Below are 26,894 nucleotides of genomic sequence, written 5' to 3'. Positions count from 1 at the left end.
TGCTTTTGTGTGTGTGTGTGTGTGTGTGTGTGTGTGTGTGTGTGTGTGTGTGTGTGTGTGTGTGTGTGTGTGTGTGTGTGTGTGTGTGTGTGTGTGTGTGTGTGTGTGTGTGTGTGTGTGTGTGTGTGTGTGTGTGTGTGTGTGTGTGTACAGTAGATCTATAGCCTCTCTCTGCTGGTGCAGTCTGATTAAACTACAGTCTCCCAACAAGAGGAACAGGAGCCTGCAGTGCAATTTAGCCACACAGTGGAGGATCCTGGGAGATTTCACCAAAGCAGAGCAGTAGGGAAGAGAAGAGGTCTCGAGGGGTACAGTGAAGTGGAAATATGTGATGGGTGGAATATTGCTGCATCAGTGCCGAATACAATTCAAATAAGATTTAACTTTTCTCACATTACTGCTTTAATCATAGAGGATATTATGATTACTGTTTTTGATGCCTCAAGGCCTTTGTTGCTAGGAAGTCCTATATATACCATGGTTACCGATTACAGCACTGAGTATGTGGAAAGTGGCATGTGAGTTACAACTGTGGAGAGAACGTTTTGTAGCCTACCCATTTTTTTATGATTTGGTATGCTACCACTTTACCACATGGTCTAAAACACTGGACAGATAGCAACATACTGAATCACTACAATTAACTTGCATGTTGTATTTGAGGAAAACATATTGGTTTAAACAACAGATAGGACAAAAGAGGGACATTTTGAAGAAACCCTTTGCCTTTCCCTCCTGGTTTGTTATTTTGCACTGTCGGGTGTTGTAGTTGCCTACCAGTGGAGGCTGCTGAATTGAGTACGGCTCATAATAATGGCTGGAATGGAGTCAATGGAATCAAACATGTGGTTGATGTGTTTGCAACAAGATATGTCAGATGTGTGAGTGACTTTTTAATGTTGAAAGTAAAACACCAACAGTAGATGTGCCAATATCAAATCAAAATGTTTATTACAAGAAACCCTTTTCAATGAGAAAACAGAAATCTAAATTTGGGTTTGGAAAAAAGAGGACTTCACCAAAAATAGTAGAACATGGCAGTCACCTCCTTCTCCAGCCTCCACATCTGGACCCTTCTGGGAGGGAGAGGAGCACAAAGATGCAGTTTATTTTTGTTTAAGCCTGAGGTTCCTCCACTTCTTTTTCACCCATGCAGGTGACAGTTGCTCCTCCAGCTCACACTCCTTCACAAAGATCCTGAAAAGACATAAGATGAAGTATAACATTAACCAAAACATGTAAATCCCTGATAATGCTTGTAGCTAAGCTCATGTTCAGAGAAACACGTCGCTGGGTCTAACAGTCATCTCGAGTCAGACTGTGGATGAGAGCAGGCGGTCAAATCAAAGGCACTTGTTCGATATAAAGTTGATTTTGAAGAAAATGTATACGTGTCAGTTTGTCACTTTCACAAGAAATAACATATTCAATTACTTAATGCTGCATTAGGAAACTCTGAAATTTCTAACTTGCTAATGCAAGTTTCCTAGTTCCGACTAGCACTTGAACGCAGCATAAGACATTGGTTCGAATCTAGGGCACCTTATTTTAACCCCCTTAGCCCTGGCGCTATCCACTTTCCCTCGGGGGAATCCCCATCGAAACCGGATGTAGTTTGATTGCAATCTTAGGTGGAGGTCCAATTCACTAACGTTGCCCCCTCGACCCTCAATTTGGCCTGTAGAGCCCCACCTGTTAAAATACATGTGTATATATATATATATATATATATATATATATATATATATATATATATATATATATATATATATGATTTTTGAAATATTTTTTGGGGGGTGGGTTAGCCTGTTTTGCATGTTATTTTGGCATTAATATGTATCACATATCAGTTTGCAAACAATGTAAAAAATATATATATATATTTATATATATATCAGTGAGTTAATAAAGCTGCATACAAACAGGCAGCTCCAAAATGCAGGTGTTTCAGCCTAGCTCAGTGCTTTCTGTGGTGGTAGGGCAGGCCAGCAGAAAATAAGAGCATTGCACCATGATTGGCTCAGTGTCACTCGCCTTTAGTAAGGGTAGACATCAAGAATGTGAGCCTTTTGGGTGCTGCCACAGAGTTACAATAGAAGTGCCCTTCCAAGAAGGCTCAAGGTCTTTGGCCACAGAAATGACGTCAAATCACATTATATATCACTGTGATTGGACTGATCATGTCAACATTTTACTTTCGCAATTTTAGTTAGCAGTCATCATCATGAATCAAGTATACTGGCAAATCCTTTTTATTCCCTGTCATATGAAGAGAAATAATGAAGAGAAAATATAGATAACACGTATTGGTGCTCATGGACATAAACATTACACAACAATTTGGAGATCACAAATTCAACAATGAGTGGGTTGTAAAGAATTGGTGACAGTGGCTAACTGCAAGCATTGCAACTGGGAAGTCGGGAATAATACGTTTTGAATGGTCATTCAACTCGGAATTGTAAATCCGGCATATTTCTCTTTGTTGACAAAATGTGCACACAAAGGACCATCGCGTCACTTTCCTGTTCAAGCACATCACAACAACGTGAGTCCAAAAATGTGTTTTGCTGCTTCATAAATTACGTAGGATGCCAGAGAGATATGTATACTGTAGCTAAGAAAGTAATACTAAGTGTATGTTAGTAGCCCATGTGCCTAATAATTTGGTCTATTGTAAAACAGATCGTTCGTGGCCGGTGTGTGCTTGTTTGCAAACTTTTTGTGTATAGCTTTGACAGTGCTGCTGAGAGTAGGACACTGTAAGAACGGCCCATGTTCTGAATTATGTCGCTGTACATTTCAAATGTGCTAAACAAATAGTTGTATCGACTACGTCCGTCGTCGCTCGCTCATTAATGTCTTCATCGAAATTACGGATTGCCTCTTATCCTCTTAATATATGCCATTTAGCAGACGCTTTTATCCAAAGCGACTTACAGTCATGTGTGCATACATTCTACGTATGGGTGGTCCCTGGAATCGAACCCACTACCCTGGCGTTACAAGCGCCATGCTCTATCAACTGTGCTACAGAAGGACCATCTTGTCGTCCCCTTATGCCATAGTTTGTACATCTCAATTGTCAGTAGAAACCACATTTGTTTCAACAAGTCAGCCATATTAGCAAAAAAAATAAGAAGCATTTTAAAAGGCAGTAAATGATGCTGAATGAACTGTTTAGCTGCTAGACAAGGCTACACTGAAAGCCAGGTGTAGCAGTGGTAGGTAAGGTGATGGGACAGCTTTATGTAGACCCGAACAGTTGGTGGGCACCGTTTATAGTGCAATTAATGTATTGTTTAGTGTGGCTTTGCTGGTATGCATACCACCATCTTTTTTTGACCCACCAAGATTTACATGCTAAAATCACTACTGGATATGACCCACAATTCAATTCCAACTGTAGTCACATATCAAACTCTGATGGCCGCGAAGTGTCAAATATAATCAACAAGGCTGCATTTTCAGCATGTCAGAAAAAAGTATGACTCTAGCTTGCTAAAATATATAATATATATATATATATATACACATTGATTTTAGCGTTGGCAAATTGGCTTAGTCTCGTAGTGAGGAGCCTATAAAATGTTGCTAGATTCATAAACATGTTTTTGCAATTCTGAAATGTATTGGAATAAATGACCAAAATATAAAACTAGTTAGCCAGCTATGGGTAACTGTAGCTAGCTACCTGACATGAGTGCTAGCTAGATGTGTTAGCTTACTAGGTACATTCATAGCTTTAGGTTGGTTGTTTTTAAGCTCAATTTGAAGATTTTCACCAAGGACGTTGCCTCTTCGATCATCACTTTCCCTCGCTTGGGCAAGGGACATTTAAGGATGTGACAATGCAAAATGTCATTCACGGGCTGAGGGTTTAGGGCCGAGGGTTGTCTACTTTGAGTTTGAAACGTAACCTAGGTTGTATTTCGAGAAAAATGTAGCCTGTCTGACCCGTGACCAGACAGCGAGAAGAGTTCGAGAGCTGGTGTAAACCAGACTATAGAGAAACAATTAAGGAATATTTGTTTTACTTGGTCGCCTGTTCTGTTTCGTTAGCGTTTCCGGAAGTCTCGTGATGTTGCGTCTCTGGGTTTAGAAAGTCTGTGATTCAACTTTGCATACATTTTTTGTATCTTTGCGACACAGGAGGCTGCTGAGGGGAGAGCGGCTCATAATAATGTCTGGAGCGAAGGAAATGGAATGATACTTTTCCACTTATTCTGCTCCAGCAATTACCACAAGCAAGTTCTCCCCAATTAAGGTGCCACCAACCTGTGTTTGTGTACTAAATGATCAAAGCTGATGTGCAGAAACACTGAATATGTCTACGCTTTGAACCCTGAAATAAAAAAAACATGAAATTGCCATCAAGCTGAATATAGAACAGGGGAGGAATACACTGTTTTGAATTCACTGTCTCTTTCTAAAGCACTTTAGAAGTCTGTTAATATTCTTTGCTTGAGCTGGTGTGTAGCCGTCTTCACAATCTGGCCAATTGTTTCTGGGGATTAGAATGTTCCCTAAAGCCTATCCTCTATTTCCCTCCTCCACCTCTCTCTCTCTATAGTCAAGCAGGGGCCACTTTGTCACAAGCTAGTCACAGACACACACACACATCAAAAGATAATAGAAATTCATTGTCTCTATTGGATTCCTGGGACATAACTACTGATGCACAAGTTTTCTTTCATTAGGTGCCATGCGCAACTGGAGGAAAAGCAGGGCATAAATATTTGCTTTGTTTATTACTAAACCAAGTACTATGCATACACTAAACCGAAATACACATTCTTTATTCCCAAACAGTGTACACACAAGCTGAAAAACAGTATTATGTTGAACTGCCAAAAGGTCATCAGGTGGAGGAGGTCAAAGGGAGATTTGTATTTTGTATTCATTAAGGATCCCCATTAGCTGCTTCCAGGGTAGCAGCTACTCTTCCTGGGGTCCAGCAAAATTAAGGCAGTTATATACAATTTCAAATATTACATGACATTTAATAACACTTTTCACAACACATTAAGATTGTTGTAGTGTAGTTCATACTACCTGAGGAACTGTCATGCATCATGCTCCCTATACCTCGTGGAATATTACAGGATAGGCCAATGACTGTACAGCAGATGTTCTAGGGTTCAAGGACACGGGTTCTTTAGGGACTACTGGGGCTGTAGGGAAAGAGGGGTCATCTGAGCTGTAACCTTGATTGACCAGCAAGTGATATATAAGATTGTTTAAAAAAAAAAACTAAAGCATTACATGGTTAGGGGGACATTCACGGAGTTAGTGCATGTGACAAGACCCCTACAGATATAATTACTATGCATTCACAATGCACATGGCAAATGGTCTGCAATCAACATGCCTTGCTGCTGATGACAAATGTGTTATACTTGTGTGTCACAAATTTACCAGGGGTTCTGCCTGAAGAACTGCTCACTGGTGAGGAAAGGAAGGGAGGGGGTGGGAAAAGAAATTCAGCTTGGCAAACAACTGCGATATCAGCACGTAATCCATCATGATGCTGTGCATTCCACACAGAGACATGTACAGTAGAGGTCTTCATGGGTCCACCCGAACCTGATTACCCAGGGTCGACCTGAGACCCGACCAGGTCCGAAATTCTGTAGTTGCCCATCGGATCCGGGTTGGAACAGATTTGATTGTCACGGTTCTTGGGTATGTGTAATTAGAACTGATTTGCCGGTAAGGACCTGTACAGACCTGAACCTGACTGCTGCAGTAGAAAGATAACTAATTTATGCTGCAAGCTTCTTTTCACAAACGTTGGCCTGCTGCCAAGTCTGTTCCTTTTTCTCTCGATGCGGGCATTAACAGTTTTAATTAATAGCATATCTAAAAAATGATACATCTTCAGCTGCTTCCCTGACTCTGATTGGATCACACCGGGTCTATACGGTGCCGGGTCTGGTTGTTCTCGGGTTCGTTCAAACCGGGTCTCCATATTTCAAGGGAAATGTGAAAAAATATTTTTTAAATCTACTTCATATTCATTATCTCGAGCACCACCCCAACATCAACAAATGTGAAAATGACACATTTATGTTTAGTACAAAAGATGGCAGAAGATGTGTTTCCAATGACATCGGTGTGCATCGTGATTTTAACCAATTTTGACTAGTTATTGCCAATTCATTGGTTGATGACATTGGAAACACTTCTCTCCCATCTTTTACTATAAAACGTGCCATTTTCACATGTGGTGCTGGAGAGGAAGCTGATTTTTCATTTTTTTTTTTTTACATTTCCCTTTAAAACAATTTATTCAGGTAGGGTCCAGGGAGGAAATCCCTGATCCTTTTTGGAACAGGTCCAACTTCTTTCACCAGAGAAGACTGATGTACACCCACTGGATCAACGCTTCCATCTGTGATTTGATGAGCATAACAGCCACCGTTCTGTCCTGCATGGTTCTGTAGAATGTCTGAATCACATTCAGTAGGCAGGTTTCCACAAAAGCAATGGCTCTCCCCAAAAAAATATATCATTGCCACATGTAATGGAAATGGCAGATAAACATTTTCTAAAGATCATTCGTTCGACGTGGTAGATTTATTTTGTCAAACTTAATTGCGAAAAATTGTAACGATTTGACAAATGATTGCTGACAACCGTAAAGTTAAGGTATGCAGGCCACGTGATATCTAAGATTCACTCCATTTAATTCTAAATACCTACTGCTTTGAAAAATAATAAAATTGTTTCTTTGCAGCACAAGGATTTGCCTGACTTTCAAGAATGCTTCACCTTGCTTTTCTGGTTGGCTGGCAACTTTCACCAGCCAATTGTTTCAGAGCTACAGGAGTACATGTTCCACCATGGCACGGACTAGCCTAGGTAGCCAATTTATTAGAATGGCAAGTCTTAGTTATTGCATTCTATCCATCCGGGCTTTTGCGGTCTACATGTAGCGGGGAGGGGGTCACCAATTTAATGTGTTGAGTAACGGTAACACTCCAACCACATTTAGTTTTAGCAAAAAATGTAACGAAACATAGCTACTTATTGCATCTCAGGGAAGGTTGTCAGATGAATTTCCTGGGTAACCGTGGTTACCTAGACACTCAAAGTAACACTGTAGCCTACAGCCAGTCTTGAAATAAGTCAAGATGTTATACAAAATGAGAAACTCAAACTAGAAACTGACTAATCTATCATGGAGTATCTGACTAAACTGCATACATTTGCCTTAATTCTGTTAATTTGCGAGTGAAAGCATATCTACGGGAGTCGAACCTAATTGTCATCTTAAGAGGCAGTCGTTTGAACCTGGTGAGAAAGTGCAAGCTGGCCAAGTAGATGAGAACAATTTCATCAAACAGCATTTCTATTTCTGAAAAGACTGCGGTTACCATGTCCATGATGTTCTCAGATTATTAATGTGCCAGAAGGATGAAATATTTAATTGACTATTAATCAATGTTTTAATTATCCCAAGCGAAGCAATTATTTTACTGCAAGGAGACTGAGGATGCAGCAAGAAAAACAAAATGGCTGAAATGTGTTCTGATAAAAATATCCAGGCAGAATCTGTGGGATTCCAGACAGTTTGACAAAAATCAAGTCTTAGTCAAGACAGAAATGGACCTTGTACTGTACACTGAACTTTATTGTCAAAAGGAAAATATAGAACTTCAATAAATACTGTGGTAACAATCATACAGACGCACAAATGGACTTAAATTTAAAAATGAGGTTGATGTTCTACAGCTAACACTGACCGTTAATTTAAACCATTTTCATACAGAGGCTACACCCGCTGGCTCAAAGCAGTTCAGACTTCTCCAGTTGTGAGAAATTGGAAAACACCAAAGTACTATGATGACAGAACAGAAAATAAAATTGCAGCTGTTAGATTTAGAACTACTTCACCAGCAGCTGCTTGGAGAGGGCGGAGGTATCTATAGCTACAGCGTCTGCAGGCTAGTTCTACTTAGCTACTTGACTTAGCCTACTGACCCAGTGAACTAGTCAAAGCCTAGGACCAAACAATGATACTAGCTATGAGATATGCGTTTGAATGAAAGTAGTTTATGGATTTTGGTGCACTTGCACCAGAGATCGACTGAGTAGTGTGTAGCCTGCACTAGAGCACCACACAAAGCAAACAGCACTGTACAGTCCTCCAACCAGCTAACATTGAAAACTAGACACTGGTCATCAGAATCTGTGCATTGCATAGCTGAGGACATCCTTAAAAAGAATACGTGCAATAATGGATTTGAGCTCAGTGACCTTCTCAGCACTGGCATCGTTAACCCCATCCTGCATGTAAAACTTGGCGTGGGTGTTCACCCCTACAGTTACGGAGTGACTGGCTTCGGGGCTAGACACCACCGCTGAAATCTACCCAGTGACAGAGGAGCCAGGGTGTAGGATACGTCCTCAAAGAGATTTAGCACATCCTTTCAAATCATTGGCCATGATCGTTATGCAGCCAGTCACAACAGTAGTCGGCAACTGTTGCTCTGAGCGATATCGCCACTGTCAAGCTTTTCTTTGGTTGTAAACTTAAAAAGACAGCAAAACAAGGGGGAAGCAGGCAATGCTGATCGAAAACAGCGCTAGAACAATATGCAATGTACTAAAACACATTAAAAAGGCTTTCAGCTCTGTCGTAACAGTGTGCAACAGTTTATACACAAACATCCCATTTCCATTTGACAAACTCAAGGCAGTAACAAAACAAAACTCAAACAGGCAGTCCTTTGAACTTCTGGCTGTAAGTGCGAGACCTGGGGGCCAGCGCAAGAGCTCCATTTCTCTTCGTAAACCATTTTACTGAGCAGAACACAGTAGCGGTCTCTCGCATCTGAACAAGGATCTTCTCACTCAGTGGTGAATCCACAGTACACTTTTCTCTTTGAAAACAAAAGTCAAAACCTGAAACCAGATTAGCGCATTTTACTGTCCAGGTCCCGGACCAAAAAAAGTGCACGTCATTTCCGCGGGTGAAGAAATGTTGACAAGAAGTCCACACCTCTTTGTGGATTAGTTTATTGACCTTTAAAAATAAATAAACTGAAGACCTTTAAGTTCAGTGGCCTCAGTCTCTCCGGTGCACTTCTCCTATGACAGAGTAGGGCAGCTAGATGTAGGTTGGTACAGTTTTTTTGAGGGGGTTGATGATTTAATGTGCGGCGATAACCTGCCTTCCCACTGCTTTGCATGCATGTCTAGAAGGAGGAGAGGGGCTCTATGCACAGTCCTCACCACCCACCTGCTCCTCCCAGTCCATAACAGTCAGTCACCCTAGTCTAGAGCAATCACATGACTGTACAGCTCTTGGCCTTGTCTTTGCGAAGGTCTGATGTGACAGCGGTTAGTTCGGGCCTACTGGGCATGTGCGAGATCCTCTTGGTGCTCCTGGAGGACTTGTTGCGTTTGACGTTTTTGTTGCCCTTGTTGACGCAGGCCAGCGTGGCCACGTGGAAGAGGTCCCTGACGCTGTTCTCAGACTGCAGAGACGAACACTCGATGTACGGAGCACTGATCTGCTTGGCCATGTTAGAGCCCTGAGACAGAATCAGGGGGAGAGATTAACAAAGAGTCTGGAACTCAAGCATATTTCAGTATTGAAAATCTGCGCATTTTAGCAGACTTAACATTTCTTTTTTAAAGCTGTAAACAGATGCCACATTTATTCACTAATAGTGCCAAGTGAAAGCCATACAGTACAAGTCCAATAAAAACTATGAACTGCATCTTAGTGAGTGTCAAAGTACGAGAAAAATGCATGTAGCGCCTACCTGATCATATGACACGGGTGTCTGTCTGTGATTGGATAGTTCCACCAGTGTGGTGAGGTCTGTGCGGAGATCTGACTTGCATCCCACCAGCAGGATCTTGGTGTTGGGACAGAACTCCTGGATCTCTCCTCTCCACTATACGGAGGAAAGAGAACGGGAGATATCAGCAACACTTATAGTACAAAAAAAAAAGTTGTGCTTTTACAGGATTGGTTTATATTCAGCGCCAGACAACCCAAAATGAGTTTTAGGTGGATAACGTGACTTTTTGTTATGCGCACAGATCAAGTTAAGATTTGGGCTTCTGTGAGTAAAACATGTGCATAAAGGGCTGTATTGATGCACTGGAGCATCTCAACAAGTCAACCACCCACACACCCTCTCGTTGTCTTTCTATCATGCGATCATCGTTGGGGAAAAAAGTTGCTGACAGCGCTAGCTTTGTGTCCCGCAACTTAAGTAATGGAAAACACCCTCTTCCACTTTTCCAGGCTTACTCAGAGCCTTGAACATCATGTTTCCCCTCAGAGTTGTTCAACACACAGGACCACACGCCTCTCAGCTGGTGCAATACCGAGCGTTGGTGACGTTACAGGTCAAAGGGCACCGAGACCCACAATAGCCGTGTCTGGGATCTGGGCGACCATGTGTGAACAAGGCCGGTTGGACTACTGCTGAGCCTCACGTGAGTTTGTTTTCACATTCCTCTCAAATGGTACAACCCTAGTTCTAGTCCCCTCATTGGTACAGCCCGGTAAAGTAATTTGGAGCGCTGGGGTTTCTGAAAAGCCACTTTACCCAGTAACAAAGAAGACTTTTGGAGAGGGTCAAGGGGGCTGATTGGAAATTCTAGTGGGACAAGCCACTTCCTACTATAATTCAGGGGCAAAGCAGAGGTAGTTTACAACATACAGGACATACAAGCACTGAAACACACCTTCTTCAGTACACTGTCCAGGGTCTCTGGTCTGCTGATGTCAAAGCAGATGAGGACTGCATCAGAGTCCGGGTAGGAGAGAGGTCGCACGTTGTCGTAGTATGGTGAACCTGCAAAGACAAGCATAAGAGCAAGGTCAAAATATGCAAACAAGGTCAAATTAATACACCATCACATCTCCTCAGCTCTGTGCGGTAACTGTGCTAAAACTAACATTTCATCAGTTACAGACATAGATTTTATACAGTGCATGTGTTAGAATGACCCAGGGATAGCAAACTTACTCCCTGACACCATGTCACTGTGCGAGTCAACACCTAGAGACATCCATAGTAACAGCTTGGTGTAATCATTTAATATGCTCGTAGAGCTCTCCCACGCGCGCTCTTTGCTCGGCGCTCTGGCGTCCATTCATACCCAGCCCAGAGCCCTCAGTCAGAATTAGGACATGAGACCTCTTCCAAGTGGAGCAGATAAGGGAGGAGGGTTTCACTGATGAGGTTAGCTATTCAAAGCTTCATCTAAGAAACAAAATTATACACTCCCGTCCCTGGTCACTGCTGTACAGTACATGAGATCCCACCAGTTATCACCCCCCAGAGTGTCTCAATGTAAAAAGGGAGACTGGGCAATGGATTAGGAGCAGGCTAGATTGGAACATAAATATCATTATTTTGCATTTCTTTGAAGCATCTTTCCACATGCATTTTAATTTCCTCAATTTTACTGCACACTAATATAATAACACCCGGAGGAGTCACCAACAAAGTCAGGTAAAAACAAGACAAATTGTTTTACTTATTATCCAGTAGAGGTGGTATTCCACATGTAAAAAGCAAGACATCTGAGATTCCACAAACTGAATTTGGAATAGGACAGCGTATAGTGACTACTTCTTTAAAGCCCAACAATACGTGTACAGTCTGATGACTAGCAGTGGAACATTGAGCTTACAGATGTGGAATGCTATGCCAAGAATACTAGGAATATTTGTTTCGTGAGATTACAAGCACGTCTGGGAGATCCTTTGAGAGCGCCAAACAGAAGAGTTGCGTGTGCCCCCCAGCATACAATCACCCCCCTAACTGGTCTGTTAGGGGGACCACCCTGGTTGGTTTGTCTGACCTGATAACTCAGCGATGACACGTGGCCCTTCCCTGGACTTTACCCTTCTGAACAATGGGACTGCTCATTGATCAGCTAAAGAATGAAGATAGGAGTGTTTAACGGCATTGAATAGATTCAGCAAACGTATACAATGCTCATGGAGACGGCTTGTTAAATGTACTATAAAAGAAACAAACAGTAGTCACTGAGGATAAATAGGAATGTTAACTGACTTGCCTCGTTAAATACATTTACATTTACATTTAAGTCATTTAGCAGACGCTCTTATCCAGAGCGACTTGGACACTGATAATACAGGCGCACAGGAAAAAGGTGAGGATCGATGGCACTGCTGACGGACAGCTCATTAGCCCCATTTCAGTGCAGCCCTGAGGCTTGTTCAGTCCCCTGATTCCGACAGCCACGTACCCATCTCCTCCTTAGCCATCCCTGTATGATGGAGGACATGTTTCTACATAGAAGGGTCTCCGGGGACCTCTAAAAACACTGAGATGACTATCCCCGACTGGTGACCTCCCTGACCAAGGACAGCCAGCTCTAGGAAGAGTCTTGGTGGCTCCAAACCATTTAAGAATGATGAGGCCACTATGTTCTTGGGGACCGTCAATGCTGCAGACACACCCCCCCAGATCTATGACTCGACACAATCCTGTCTCAGAGCTCTACAGGCAACTCCTGTGACCTCATGGCTTGGTTTTTGCTCTGACATATTATGTCCCACAGTTGACAGTGTATAGATGTGTGCCTTTTCAAATCATGTCCAATCAAATTGTATTTACCACAGGTGGACTCCAATCAAGTTGAAACAATATCTCAAGGATGATCAATGGAAAGAGGATGCACCTGAGCTCAATTTCAAGTCTTATTGCAAAGGGTCTGAATAGTTATTTATATAAAAGGTATGTGTAACACTTTCAGAAACATTTCTAAAAACTAGTTTTCGTTTTGTCATTATGGGGTAGTGTGTAGATTGCTGAGGATTTTTTATTTAATACAATACAGCGTTATTCTAAAATGTAACAAAATGTGGGAAAAGTTGAGGGGTCTGAATAGTTTCCCCAAAGGCATTGTACTTCAGATATAGAAAGGTGAGAATGTTTTGCTCACAATATAGGCAGAGTTTTGAAAACGAGCTTAATAAATAAAATAAAGCGTTGCAAACAATGAGGTGTTTGTGAATAGATCCAGCCTCTTGTGATGCATGCAGCTCAAACTCACTCAACCCAGATGCAAGAGCTCTGCCAATGCTACCATATTAGAGGGCAGCCCAGCCATATCGGTAAAGGGCTGAACTACAAAATCATGAAATCCTTAAAAAGCCAGGTGGCCTTATAAACATGCTGTCCTTTGTCTCATTAGACTAAAGACATCAAGAAGCTGCAAACAAGCGACAACAATGACCAAATGCTGTGTGTGCTTGATTACTACATCCTACCTAAACACCAGAACAGCCCCTCACCTGCCCCCCGGGCACTCCTTCGACCTGCTCCTCCAAGAGGTGAATGAACAACTGCCTGTTCAGGGGCAGAAAGACAGATTTGTGCCTTGTCAGCTCGGGGGTTTGAACTTGCAACCTCCCAGTCACTAGTCCAACGCTCTAACCACTAGGCTACCCTGCTGCCCCAACATGGACATCCAGTTTGAAATAAGCCTCTAATCAAACACCACTGCATAAAGAAAATAAAGATGGACCCAGTCAGCAATAGAGGGTGGGCGGTGCCCCGCTTTCTTCCTGTACCTGATTGCGAGTCAGTGTCTCTTTACAAACTATCCCATTCATTACACTGGGTGATAACGGTGGGTTCAATAACAAACAGGACCTCATTTCGTATGCACAGATAGTAACAGTGTAGTGGTGAGCCTGAGGCTAAGAGGTGAGACAACTGACAGCTGAGAAACCTACACTTGCTGTGTGCCAGGTACCTGCAACCATCTGCTCTAATGGCTAGAACAGAGATCCAGTATCATACAATATATAGTGACGCTTCCCCCAAAAAACTGCTTTAACATTAGCACAAGACACTAAAACATCAGGCTTCTCGTAGTGCTGGACAGAAATATCCCTCATGAACAGCTTCTGCTATAAGATTACATTTGCAAAATAATATTGCCCAGTGTAGCTAAGGCAGGCCCCAACATCACCCATATCAGGCCTGGTGTGGTGAGCTGAGCTTTTCCTGAAGCTGTGGTGTAGTCACGGAGTAATGTCCTGGACAGACACATGGGAAGCTACAATCAGCTGGTGGACATAGGAGGGGAGGTGCCCAGAGCTCTCGTATCCCCCCAGCTGGAGAAGCAGCCCACAGCTCTTCCTCCCCCTACAGCAGCCAGCCGTGGGAGTTGAGCAGCCCAATCCCCCAACCAGTCCAGGCTGATTCAGAGGCTGTAGATAGGAAATTATTACCACCTGGGTTAAAGGCGTCCGCATGCTTCCCAGCCGAAACACTTCAGAAGACGGAATGTATACTGTATGACATTGTTACGTTTTCGTTCGTTTTGGACTTCGGTAAGGTTTTATTTTCGACTCGAGGCAAACAGACATAGGTAGTCTACGCCCGTTCGTCGGTTATTGGGCAACAGTAGGGATTCTTCAATTAAAGTCTTGTCATTCAATGATATGAATTGTTTTCATGAACATTTTCTTACAAATACTTCAAGTCCTTCGCTTGATGTAAAATTGCGCTATTTAGATCTAGTCTTCAAAAACTAGAAAATGAATGACAGATTTATTGTGCCATGTTAATTCTGACTATTTCAAGGAAGCGTATACTGGCTATGGCGAGTCAAAATGGACAAATAGTACTATTGCCGCTTTGTCGTTTTTTAAACGAAAGTTTTTTTTTTTTTTTTAAGAGAGCATGCGAGCACATTCGTTCAGTTCGCCTAGATGAGTGCGGCTGAGTGCAGCCGAACTGAAGCATACTGACGCCTTAGGGTTGTCCACATGCTTCCCATCCGAAACAGTTATATAATGGTCTTTGACAAGGGCTTTCGGCTGTTCATGCACCCATTTTTTCTTGAGGCAAGCCTAAATTCGGAAGCCAAATTCTACGCCCCCTACAGTGAGTTAGTCATCAACGAGTCTACTCGTTGTCATGCAAATTATTTCACTTGAGAAATAACGGACCAAACATCTTAGTTAATGTAAAATTGAAGACGGAGACCTCCTCGGTAACTCAATAAACCTGTAATAAATGTACGTTTTTATATTAATTTACACTTTAAATTAAATAGCTACGGTGTATCAAGACGAACAGACAGTAAGTACTAAGCCGCTTCTCTTGTTTTTATTTTAAGAGTATGCGAGGCACATACGTTCACTTCGCCTAGCCGAGTTCTGTTAGGAGCAAAATGAACCTACTATGCGAACGCCTTTAGGGCTAGATCTCCCGGGACCTCTATGTGGGGAAATGTTTTTAGCAAGAACAGGTGTAAGGAATGTGCCAGCATTTATTGAGTCAGAAACTATTCGAAATGGCAGCCGAGTGATTTTAAGTTCAGTTAGCCTGTTGCTGTCCCCAATCAGGGCTTTTTCTAAATGCTGTGATATTCAAAACTCACAATATAAATAATTAATTGTGTTTTCTTAGCTGGTACCGCAACTGAGAGCCAAATGGCTTCATCTGTTTTTACTCAGCTCTGGACCTAGATGCACCGAGAGGTGTGAACGTAAACACTGCACATTGAAGACAAATCCTCGCGCTACAGCGGTCCATCCCAACATGCTAGAGATGCGTCACTGGGTTCAATCTCTGTAGAGTCTCCACTCACTGGGGTTGTTTAATATATTAATGACCCGTCAAATTAAGATTTCAGGCAGAGCGCAGTCTAATTCCCCACAAATTCAAATGTTAAGAAATGTTGATCGAACGCTCACTGTTCCAATCCAAATTCCAGTCGGACTCCTTCCCTGGTGACACTGTCATATTTAAGAAATTCTATAGAGATTAAATAAAACATTGTAATGCAAAGTTACTCACCTGAAGTGTCCCAGAGACTGAGTTCTATTCTTTGCGTGTCGATTTCGAAACTGGCTGTGTAGTTCTCGAACACCGTTGGGACATAATTCTATAAAGAATTTACAACGCATTATTGTCGATCTCACACACACACACACACACACACAATTGTTCAACAATGTTAAAATGAAAAAAAATTCCATCACAATTTGATCCATAACGCTGCAAGCATATCATTTGAATAATGGAAGACTTGGCAGGTACTAAAGCGCACACGAAAGTTCGATATTCTTTTCCAACACTTCCCCGGGTAACTAACGCCTTACAAACCCGCACGTTTATTTGCATTTACCCAAACGACATCCAACAACATACCTCAGGAAAGCAATCTTTCGCAAAGACGTGAAGAAGAGCAGTTTTTCCACACTGACTGTCCCCAACGACCACGATTTTACGCTTCACGCTCTGGTTAGGATCCATCCCGGATTTCGGTGAAAGCTTTTGACTGGATCCTGTATCCTTCATTGACTTTTTAAAATGTATGTAGATTGCCGACTTCAAAGAGAAAAACTCCGCATAGAAATCAGATCCTCCATAACAATTGCTCCTGTGCTGTGATATTGTTTAGCCTTTAATTCACACGCGTCCTCGTTGCACTGAAAAACTACTGTGGCTAATGCCCAGCGATGCGTACGAGGGTGTATATATGGGCCGCCGGTGAACCAATCGCTTTCCCTGGTAATTTTGTGAAGCAGTAGTCCGCCCCTTTCTCCCTCGTGGAGGCAATCAACATTACCACGAGGACAGCGCCCTCTATTTCTTGGTATTTCAGGATCTCAGAGGAGCAGAACATAGAGACATGTTCAGAGATTAAAAGAAGCCAGCAAGTTTATTTCACCTGATAGTAAAACAAAAATAAGTCATTATCACTGTGGCTGAATAAGTGGGACAAGTCGGGATGAAGGTATTAATAAAGTTAATGAACTAAACGGTCCATTATGTAATTCAGCAGAAATACCTGGAAGGCTGGAACAAGGTGTTTGTTCAACATGTGGTGAACTAATGCTCACATAACTCGTGTTTAGAACATGTGGCTGCCCCCAGGGCGAAACAGCCATATGTATGAAGAGACTCTTCACTTCTGGTTGGTCTGCGTCTGCCTCTGGTAACAACAGGCTAAACCTGTGTTTTCCCGCCCCTCCCTTGGGTTCGGGCAAGGGAAAGCAGTGAGATTAATTCAATTCACTTTGAGATGAAGGACACTGGAGTGGTTCAAGATTAAGAGGGAGGGAAATTACATTTGTTTTGGGTTAAGTAGGCCCATTAGGGATGAGATGGGTGATGAATGTAATTCGTGAATGGAATATACTTTGAATGCAGTGTATGAATGAATGAAAGGACACATTAATAAATAACATGAGAAAAATATGCAGGGACCTTTATTTCACAGGTTGTCCCATCTAGCTATCTTAAAATGAATGTACTAACTGTAAGTCACACTGGATAAGAGTGTCTGCTAAATGACTAACATGTAAATGTAAAATGTAAACAACCACAACAGGTCTACTCTTATAAAAGTCTACTCTTTTAAAGGTCTACTCTTTTAAAGGACATTTCCTGGGACTGTGTTCTTGTGCAGAAGAGGAGATTAATATGAATGATGACAGAGCCCATAGGCAACATCTGCTGTCTCTCACCTATCTCACCATCAGTCAGTGTGTTCTTCTGTAGCACGATGGAGGAAACGACGTCTCTCACACACACACACACAGACACTTTCTCTCTGAGCAGCACTTATTGTGAGATATGATGAGTTCCTTTGACTTTGCCCTGCAGCTGTTCGTCATAGTAAACACACAACGAGGCTCTAAATAAGGGAGAGGATTCTGCTTTGGGTTTAAGGAAAGCACTTCATTCTGCAGCATTGCCCTGGGGCCCCAACATTTAGCCCCTCCCCCTCCCTCCCCTCCTCTTCATTCAAATTAGCCACTAATGGTGTCGACTACTGCTAATGATGTTCACCATGCGGTCTCACAGAACATGCGGTCTGTCATTTCCTGAATAAGCTAATCATTGTAAATGGGGGATATAAATATGAAGAAATATTAGTGTGTGTGATTAGATGCTGAGAGCTGGGAATATTCACCACCACCACCACCGTGGTTAGAGCGTTGGGCCAGTTACCGAAAGGTTGCTGGATCGAATCCCTGTGCTGACAAGGTTACAAAATCTGTCATTCTGCCCCTGAGCAAGGCAGTTAACCCACTGTTCCCTGGGCACCTAAGACGTGGATGTCGATTGCAGCCCCCCTCACCTCTCTGATTCAGAGGGGTTGGGATAAATGCAGAAGACATATTTCAGTTGAATGCATTCAGTTGTACAACTGACTAGGTATCCCCCTTTCCAAAATCACTGATGAACATAAACTGACCAAACTACTGTGCAAAAACAAAACAGTGAGAAAAGGAGAATTATGATACAGTTTACTGCAATGCCCCTCATAGTTTGATGCTATTGATTTCCATCGGTGGGAAGCAGTGCAAGTCAATCTGAATTATAAACTGGGTGGTTCGAGCCCTGAATGCTGATTGGCTGACAGCCGTGGTATATCAGACCATATAGCACATGTATGAAAAAACATGTATTTTTACTGCTCTAATTACATTGGTAACCAGTTTGTAATAGCAATAAGCACCTCATGGGTTTGTGGTATATGGCCAATATACCACGGCTAAGGGCTGTGTGCAGGCATTCCGCGTTGTGTCGTGCATTTGAACAACTCTTAGCCTGTGGTATATTGGTCAAGAAATGTAGCTGATATGGCTGACTTGCTTAAACAAATGTGGTTTATAATGAGAATTAAGATGTACAAACTATAGCATAAGGGGACGACAAGAGGATAAGAGGCGATCCGCAATTGTGATTAAGACATTAATGAGTGAGCGAGGACGGACGTGTCACGGATCCCACTGGAACTTTCATTGCGCACACCTGGCCCCTATTCCAACTGATTCTATTTGTATATATGTGCCCACTGTTCCATTTGTCTTGGTCGATTATTGTTACAATGTCCGTTGGTGCGTGTGAGTACCTGTGCTGTGTGTTTTTTTTGGCTTTCGTGCCTTTGTGGATTGCGCAGATGATTAATCATGATAATGTCATTGATCTTCAGGTCGTAGCTCTAGAAAGAGGCCCGAGTTCCAGACTTACAATTCCGGGTTGGATGTCCGTTCAAAACGTATTTCCCCAATCAGAGCAATTTTTTTTCCGGAATTCCCAATTGTCTTGAACTCAAGTCAAGTTTTTGCTGGAGTCTCTGACAATTTTATGGGCTTTCCTCTGACACCACCTATTATATAGGTCCTGGATGGCAGGAAGCTTGGCCCCAGTGATGTACTGGGCCGTACGCACTACCCTCTGTAGTGCTGATGCCGAGCAGTTACCATACCAGGCGGTGATGCAACTGGTCAGGATGCTCTCGATGGTGCAACTGTAGAACGTTTTGAGGATCTTGGGACCCATGCCAAATCTTTTCAGTACATCACTGGGGCCAAGCTTCCTGCCATCCAGGACCTATATAATAGGTGGTGTCAGAGGAAAGCCCATAAAATTGTCAGAGACTCCAGTCCTCCAAGTCATAGACTGTTTTCTCTGCTACCACATGGCAAGCGGTACCGGAGCGCCAAGTCTAGGACCAAAAGGCTCCTTAACAGCTTCTACCCCCAAGCCATAGGACTGCTGAGCAGTTACTCAAATGGCCACCGGACTATTACATTGACCCCCCCAGTTCCGAGTTAACAGCATGGCCAATGTTGAATGTTTATCATTTTAAACTTGGAAAAGAGACACTTAATCCCAGATTTGGGACCACACAGCCACTCCACTGAATAGCAGGCTAGTGATTGCTCCGCAATTCTTGCAGTTAGCCACTGTCATTGATTCCTTCCAAACCACTCATTGTTGATTTTGAGATTTCCAACTTGTGTCATGTTTATGGCCGATGAGCACCGATATGTTTCATCTATAATTTCTCTTGATTATTTCTCTTCATATGACAAGGATTAAGAAGAATTTGCCAGTAGATTGTCGACTTGATTGATGATGATGACTGCTAGCTAAGATTTTGAAAGTATGATGTCGACATGTTGACAGTCCAATCAAAGCTACTGTAGCTACAACGGGATTTAACGTCATTTTATCTGTGGCCAATGACCTTGAGACTTCTTGGATGGGCACCTATATTGCAACATCTATGGCAGCTCCCAAGGGGCTTGGGTTTTCGAGGTCTAACCTTAGACTTGGCGGTGACATACTGTCCCCACGAGTGACAGAACACAGCTAATCATGGCGAGAACACATACGCTCCGTTTTTTCCGCTGGGTGTCTCACCACCACAGAAAGCACTGAGCTAAGCTGAAACACCTGCATTATGGAGCTGTCCCACCACCACAGAAAGCACTGAGCTAAGCTGAAACACCTGCATTATGGAGCTGTCCCACCACCACAGAAAGCACTGAGCTAAGCTGAAACACCTGCATTATGGAGCTGTCCCATCACCACAGAAAGCACTGAGCTAAGCTGAAACACCTGCATTATGGAGCTGTCCCATCACCACAGAAAGCACTGAGCTAAGCTGAAACACCTGCATTATGGAGCTGTCCCACCACCACAGAAAGCACTGAGCTAAGCTGAAACACCTGCATTATGGAGCTGTCCCACCACCACAGAAAGCACTGAGCTAAGCTGAAACACCTGCATTATGGAGCTGTCCCATCACCACAGAAAGCACTGAGCTAAGCTGAAACACCTGCATTATGGAGCTGTCCCACCACCACAGAAAGCACTGAGCTAAGCTGAAACACCTGCATTATGGAGCTGTCCCACCACCACAGAACGCACTGAGCTAGGCTGAAACACCTGCATTATGGAGCTGTCCCACCACCACAGAAAGCACTGAGCTAAGCTGAAACACCTGCATTATGGAGCTGTCCCACCACCACAGAAAGCACTGAGCTAAGCTGAAACACCTGCATTATGGAGCTGTCCCACCACCACAGAAAGCACTGAGCTAAGCTGAAACATCTGCATTTTGGAGGTGTCCCATCACCACAGAAAGCACTGAGCTAAGCTGAAACACCTGCATTTTGGAGCTGTCCCACCACCACAGAAAGCACTGAGCTAGGCTGAAACATCTGCATTTTGGAGCTGTCCCACAACCACAGAAAGCACTGAGCTAGGTTGAAACACCTGCATTATGGAGCTGTCCCATCACCACAGAAAGCACTGAGCTAAGCTGAAACATCTGCATTTTGGAGGTGTCCCATCACCACAGAAAGCACTGAGCTAAGCTGAAACACCTGCATTATGGAGCTGTCCCACCACCACAGAAAGCACTGAGCTAAGCTGAAACATCTGCATTTTGGAGGTGTCCCATCACCACAGAAAGCACTGAGCTAAGCTGAAACACCTGCATTTTGGAGCTGTCCCACCACCACAGAAAGCACTGAGCTAGGCTGAAACATCTGCATTTTGGAGCTGTCCCACCACCACAGAAAGCACTGAGCTAGGCTGAAACACCTGCATTTTGGAGCTGTCCCACCACCACAGAAAGCACTGAGCTAGGTTGAAACACCTGCATTATGGAGCTGTCCCACCACCACAGAAAGCACTGAGCTAGGTTGAAACACCTGCATTTTGGAGCTGTCCCACCACCACAGAAAGCACTGAGCTAGGCTGAAACACCTGCATTTTGGAGCTGTCCCACCACCACAGAAAGCACTGAGCTAGGCTGAAACATCGGCATTTTGGAGCTGTCCCACCACCACAGAAAGCACTGAGCTAAGCTGAAACACCTGTATTTGGAGCTGCCTTACTCAAGAAAGTAAAGAAGAGACCATGTTTTTATGCAGCTGTATTAACTCAATGATTATAAAAAAATGTTTTACATTGTTTGCAAACTGATATGTGACATGTATTAATGCCAAAACAACATGCAAAACAGGCAAACCTGTTATTTTGTTAACAAAAAAATGTGGAAACAGGTGGGGCTCTGTCCCATCTGCCCTGAATGATGGGTCGCCACTGCAGATAACACTTCACAACAGTTCACAGTTATATGTATTGGGTCCTGGCAATGTGCAATGGCATCCACCTGCTAGAAACAGGTATTACATGGACAAGGTGTGACAGACAGATGCTGTCATCATCGGTTCCCCTTTGTCTCAGTGTTGAGGAGAAGAATACTGCTTTTTCATTTCCCCAACCTTCTCAAGTGTTATTATATTAAATTGGCTTTATGTTTTTGCTCACAGACTGAGGAAGGTTGAGTTGAGAAGGTTGCACTTCTTCAAAGCTCTCTTTAAGCTACTGTCAAACATTAAATTAACCACCTCAGGGAAAATAAACCCTATATTACCATAAACCAGATCAATAGTTGTGTTGTTAAACCACATTAACTTGGTAGCCTGTTATTTTCACACCTCATATGCTTTCTCAATTACACTCCATGTGTTGGAGCTAGCTTAAATGGCTGCAGCCGCAGGGTCTACTCCTGTCTGGCTGCTAGTCAGCTTTCACAGAGACCCACTGGTGGGCTACAGACTAGCCTAGGGTCCTGGTGGGGCTGTCATAGCCATGGATCAAGTGACCGCAGATTAGAATCTGGGTGTCTGCAGGCACTGTGTGAGTGTGCAAACACACACAGAGGGAGAGGGGGAGAGAGAGAGAGAGAGAGAGAGAGAGAGCAATAAAGAGAAATAGAGACTCCTCTGAGATGGTGTGGGGGAGGAAGGAGTGGTAAGAAGAGGGAGAAGGAGAGGATACAGACAAACAAAGCCAACAAGGGAAAAGGGAAGAAGATATGAAGTGGGGCAGGAGGACAGCAGCATATGATGAGTGTAAATAAAACTGTGTGTGTTTGTGCTGTGTCGGTATGAGTGTGTGTGTACGTATACACTGTGTGTGTATGTGTGTTTGTGCTGTGTCGGTATGAGTGTGTGTGTACGTATACACTGTGTGTGAATGTGTGTGGGTTTAGTGTCAGTGTAGTGTGTGAGGGAGTGTGTATTTGATTGGTCACCCAGGCTGTGAAGTCCAGTAGGCCTGTCCTGTCAGATGCATGTTAGCAATGCACGTACGAACAAAGACACACACAAAGACAAAACACACACACACAAACACAGACACACACACACACAATATGGGTTTCTTTGTTTAACAGTAGTCTGTCATCCTGGGGTGGATCTATTTGGTGAGGTAATTCCTCCTTATGTGTCGGCCGCTCTGACTCACTCTTTCTGGAATGTGTGGCCATTAGGTCTAACAGGCCAGCAGGGTAGGAAACTCCTATATAGAATTGCCCAATATCTACAATGACGCTGTGATTTTACTTATTAGGGTGTGTTTGCTTGAGTTCTTTGAATTACTAACAGCATGACATGATCATTGGCGGAACCTGATGTACATTTGAACTGCATGCACAGGACTGCATAACAGGCTTTTGAAAAACCAAGTAAAATAGGCATGTTGTGTACAGACCGAGCATATGCAGTGAAATGCTTACTTACAAGTCCTTAACCAACAGTGCAGTTCAAGAAGAGTTAAGAAAATATTTACCAAATAAACAAAATGTAAAAATGAAAACGAACACAATAAAGTAACAATAGCGAGGCTATATCCAGGGGGTACTGGTACCGTGTCAGTGTGGAGGCTATATCCAGGGGGTACTGGTACCGTGTCAGTGTGGAGGCTATATACAGGGGTACTGGTACCGTGTCAGTGAGGAGGCTATATACAGGGGGTACTGGTACCGTGTCAGTGTGGAGGCTATTTACAGGGGGTACTGGTACCGTGTCAGTGTGGAGGCTATATACAGGGGGTACTGGTACCGTGTCAGTGTGGAGGCTATATACAGGGGTACTGGTACCGTGTCAGTGTGGAGGCTATATACAGGGGGTACTGGTACCGTGTCAGTGTGGAGGCTGTATACAGGGGTATTGGTACCGTGTCAGTGTGGAGGCTATATACAGGGGTACTAGTACCGTGTCAGTGTGGAGGCTATATGCAGGGGGTACTGGTACCGTGTCAGTGTGGAGGCTATTTACAGGGGGTACTGGTACCGTGTCAGTGTGGAGGCTATATACAGGGGGTACTGGTACCGTGTCAGTGTGGAGGCTATATTTATTATTTTTTATTTTTTTTTCACCTTTATTTAACCAGGTAGGCTAGTTGAGAACAAGTTCTCATTTGCAACTGCGACCTGGCCAAGATAAAGCATAGCAGTGTGAACAGACAACACAGAGTTACACATGGAGTAAACAATTAGCAAGTCAATAACACAGTAGAAAAAATGGGCAGTCTATATACAATGTGTGCAAAAGGCATGAGGAGGTAGGCGAATAATACAATTTTGCAGATTAACACTGGAGTGATAAATGATCAGATGGGCATGTACAGGTAGAGATATTGGTGTGCAAAAGAGCAGAAAAGTAAATAAATAAAAACAGTATAAAAACAGTATGGGAATGAGGTAGGTGAAAAAGGGTGAGCTATTTACCTATAGACTATGTACAGCTGCAGCGATCGGTTAGCTGCTCGGATAGCTGATGTTTGAAGTTGGTGAGGGAGATAAAAGTCTCCAACTTCAGCGATTTTTGCAATTCGTTCCAGTCACAGGCAGCAGAGTACTGGAACGAAAGGCGGCCAAATGAGGTGTTGGCTTTAGGGATGATCAGTGAGATACACCTGCTGGAGCGCGTGCTACGGATGGGTGTTGCCATCGTGACCAGTGAACTGAGATAAGGCGGAGCTTTACCTAGCATGGACTTGTAGATGACCTGGAGCCAGTGGGTCTGGCGACGAATATGTAGTGAGGGCCAGCCGACTAGAGCATACAAGTCGCAGTGGTGGGTGGTATAAGGTGCTTTAGTGACAAAACGGATGGCACTGTGATAGACTGCATCCAGTTTGCTGAGTAGAGTGTTGGAAGCCATTTTGTAGATGACATCGCCGAAGTCGAGGATCGGTAGGATAGTCAGTTTTACTAGGGTAAGCTTGGCAGCGTGAGTGAAGGAGGCTTTGTTGCGGAATAGAAAGCCGACTCTGGATTTGATTTTTGATTGGAGAAGTTTGATGTGAGTCTGGAAGGAGAGTTTGCAGTCTAGCCAGACACCTAGGTACTTATAGATGTCCACATATTCAAGGTTGGAACCATCCAGGGTGGTGATGCTAGTCGGGCATGCGGGTGCAGGCAGCGATCGGTTGAAAAGCATGCATTTGGTTTTACTCGCGTTTAAGAGCAGTTGGAGGCCACGGAAGGAGTGCTGTATGGCATTGAAGCTCGTTTGGAGGTTTGATAGCACAGTGTCCAATGACGGGCCGAAAGTATATAGAATGGTGTCGTCTGCGTAGAGGTGGATCAGGGAATCGCCCGCAGCAAGAGCAACATCATTGATATATACAGAGAAAAGAGTCGGCCCGAGAATTGAACCCTGTGGCACCCCCATAGAGACTGCTAGAGGACCGGACAGCATGCCCTCTGATTTGACACACTGAACTCTGTCTGCAAAGTAATTGGTGAACCAGGCAAGGCAGTCATCCGAAAAACCGAGGCTGTTGAGTCTGCCGATAAGAATTTGGTGATTGACAGAGTCGAAAGCCTTGGCGAGGTCGATGAAGACGGCTGCACAGTACTGTCTTTTATCGATGGCGGTTATGATATCATTTAGTACCTTGAGTGTGGCTGAGGTGCACCCGTGACCGGCTCGGAAACCAGATTGCACAGCGGAGAAGGTACGGTGGGATTCGAGATGGTCAGTGACCTGTTTGTTGACTTGGCTTTCAAGACCTTAGATAGGCAGGGCAGGATGGATATAGGTCTATAGCAGTTTGGGTCCAGGGTGTCTCCCCCTTTGAAGAGGGGGATGACTGCGGCAGCTTTCCAATCCTTGGGGATCTCAGACGATATGAAAGAGAGGTTGAACAGGCTGGTAATAGGGGTTGCGACAATGGCGGCAGATAGTTTCAGAAATAGCGGGTCCAGATTGTCAAGCCCAGCTGATTTGTACGGGTCCAGGTTTTGCAGCTCTTTCAGAACATCTGCTATCTGGATTTGGGTAAAGGAGAACCTGGAGAGGCTTGGGTGAGGAACTACGGGGGGCGGAGCTGTTGGCCGAGGTTGGAGTAGCCAGGCGGAAGTCATGGCCAGCCGTTGAGAAGTGCTTATTGAAGTTTTCGATAATCATGGATTTATCGGTGGAGACCGTGTTTCCTAGCCTCAGTGCAGTGAGCAGCTGGGAGGAGGTGCTCTTGTTCTCCATGGACTTCACAGTGTCCCAGAACTTTTTGGAGTTGGAGCTACAGGATGCAAACTTCTGCCTGAAGAAGCTGGCCTTAGCTTTCCTGACTGACTGCGTGTATTGGTTCCTGACTTCCTGAACAGTTGCATATCACGGGGCTATTCGATGCTATTGCAGTCCGCCACAGGATGTTTTTGTGCTGGTCGAGGGCAGTCAGGTCTGGAGTGAACCAGGGGCTGTATCTGTTCTTGGTTCTGCATTTTTTGAACGGAGCATGCTTATCCAAAATGGTGAGGAAGTTACTTTTAAAGAATGACCAGGCATCCTCAACTGACGGGATGAGGTCAATGTCCTTCCAGGATACACGGGCCAGGTCGATTAGAAAGGCCTGCTCACAGAAGTGTTTTAGGGAGCGTTTGACAGTGATGAGGGGTGGTCGTTTGACTGCGGCTCCGTGGCGGATACAGGCGATGAGGCAGTGATCGCTGAGATCCTGGTTGAAGACAGCGGAGGTATATTTGGAGGGCCAGTTGGTCAGGATGACGTCTATGAGGGTGCCCTTGTTTACAGAGTTAGGGTTGTACCTGGTGGGTTCCTTGATGATTTGCGTGAGATTGAGGGCATCTAGCTTAGATTGTAGGACTGCCGGGGTGTTAAGCATATCCCAGTTTAGGTCACCTAACAGAACAAACTCTGAAGCTAGATGGGGGGCGATCAATTCACAAATGGTGTCCAGGGCACAGCTGGGAGCTGACGGGGGTCGGTAGCAGGCGGCAACAGTGAGAGACTTGTTTCTGGA

General features: G+C 43.9%; 1 protein-coding gene and 1 long non-coding RNA gene across 2 annotated transcripts; both read right to left on the bottom strand.

Annotated features, from left to right (window-relative positions):
• Nucleotides 1-926: 926 nt before the first annotated feature.
• Nucleotides 927-4,133, bottom strand: LOC118386533 (uncharacterized). Its single transcript, XR_004826248.1, has 2 exons — nt 4,038-4,133; nt 927-1,197 (listed from the first exon to the last, which is right to left on the bottom strand). It is a non-coding gene; the product is annotated as an uncharacterized LOC118386533 (long non-coding RNA).
• Nucleotides 4,134-7,611: 3,478 nt separating this feature from the next.
• Nucleotides 7,612-16,493, bottom strand: LOC118386384 (rho-related GTP-binding protein RhoE). Its single transcript, XM_035774110.2, has 5 exons — nt 16,176-16,493; nt 15,822-15,909; nt 10,714-10,823; nt 9,777-9,911; nt 7,612-9,542 (listed from the first exon to the last, which is right to left on the bottom strand). Exons 1-5 carry the CDS (start codon nt 16,323-16,325, stop codon nt 9,294-9,296), a joined length of 732 nt encoding a protein of 243 aa, XP_035630003.1. The 5' UTR covers nt 16,326-16,493; the 3' UTR covers nt 7,612-9,293.
• Between the last annotated feature and the right edge of the window lie 10,401 nt (nt 16,494-26,894).

Source organism: Oncorhynchus keta, chromosome 7 (assembly GCF_023373465.1).
Source record: "Oncorhynchus keta strain PuntledgeMale-10-30-2019 chromosome 7, Oket_V2, whole genome shotgun sequence".
Classification (NCBI taxonomy): domain Eukaryota; kingdom Metazoa; phylum Chordata; class Actinopteri; order Salmoniformes; family Salmonidae; genus Oncorhynchus; species Oncorhynchus keta.
The sequence above is the reverse complement of the archived record's forward strand: the minus strand, read 5'-3'. Positions and strand labels throughout refer to the sequence as shown.

Excerpts from the sequence above, each read along its gene's own strand:
- LOC118386384 (XM_035774110.2), bottom strand. The coding sequence starts at position 16,325 with ATGAAGGATACAGGATCCAGTCAAAAGCTTTCACCGAAATCCGGGATG. Across the intron at positions 15,910-16,175 it reads CGAAAGATTGCTTTCCTGAG|AATTATGTCCCAACGGTGTT; the intron begins GTATGTTGTTGG and ends AATTCTTTATAG. Across the intron at positions 9,912-10,713 it reads TGGACAGTGTACTGAAGAAG|TGGAGAGGAGAGATCCAGGA; the intron begins GTGTGTTTCAGT and ends TCCTCCGTATAG.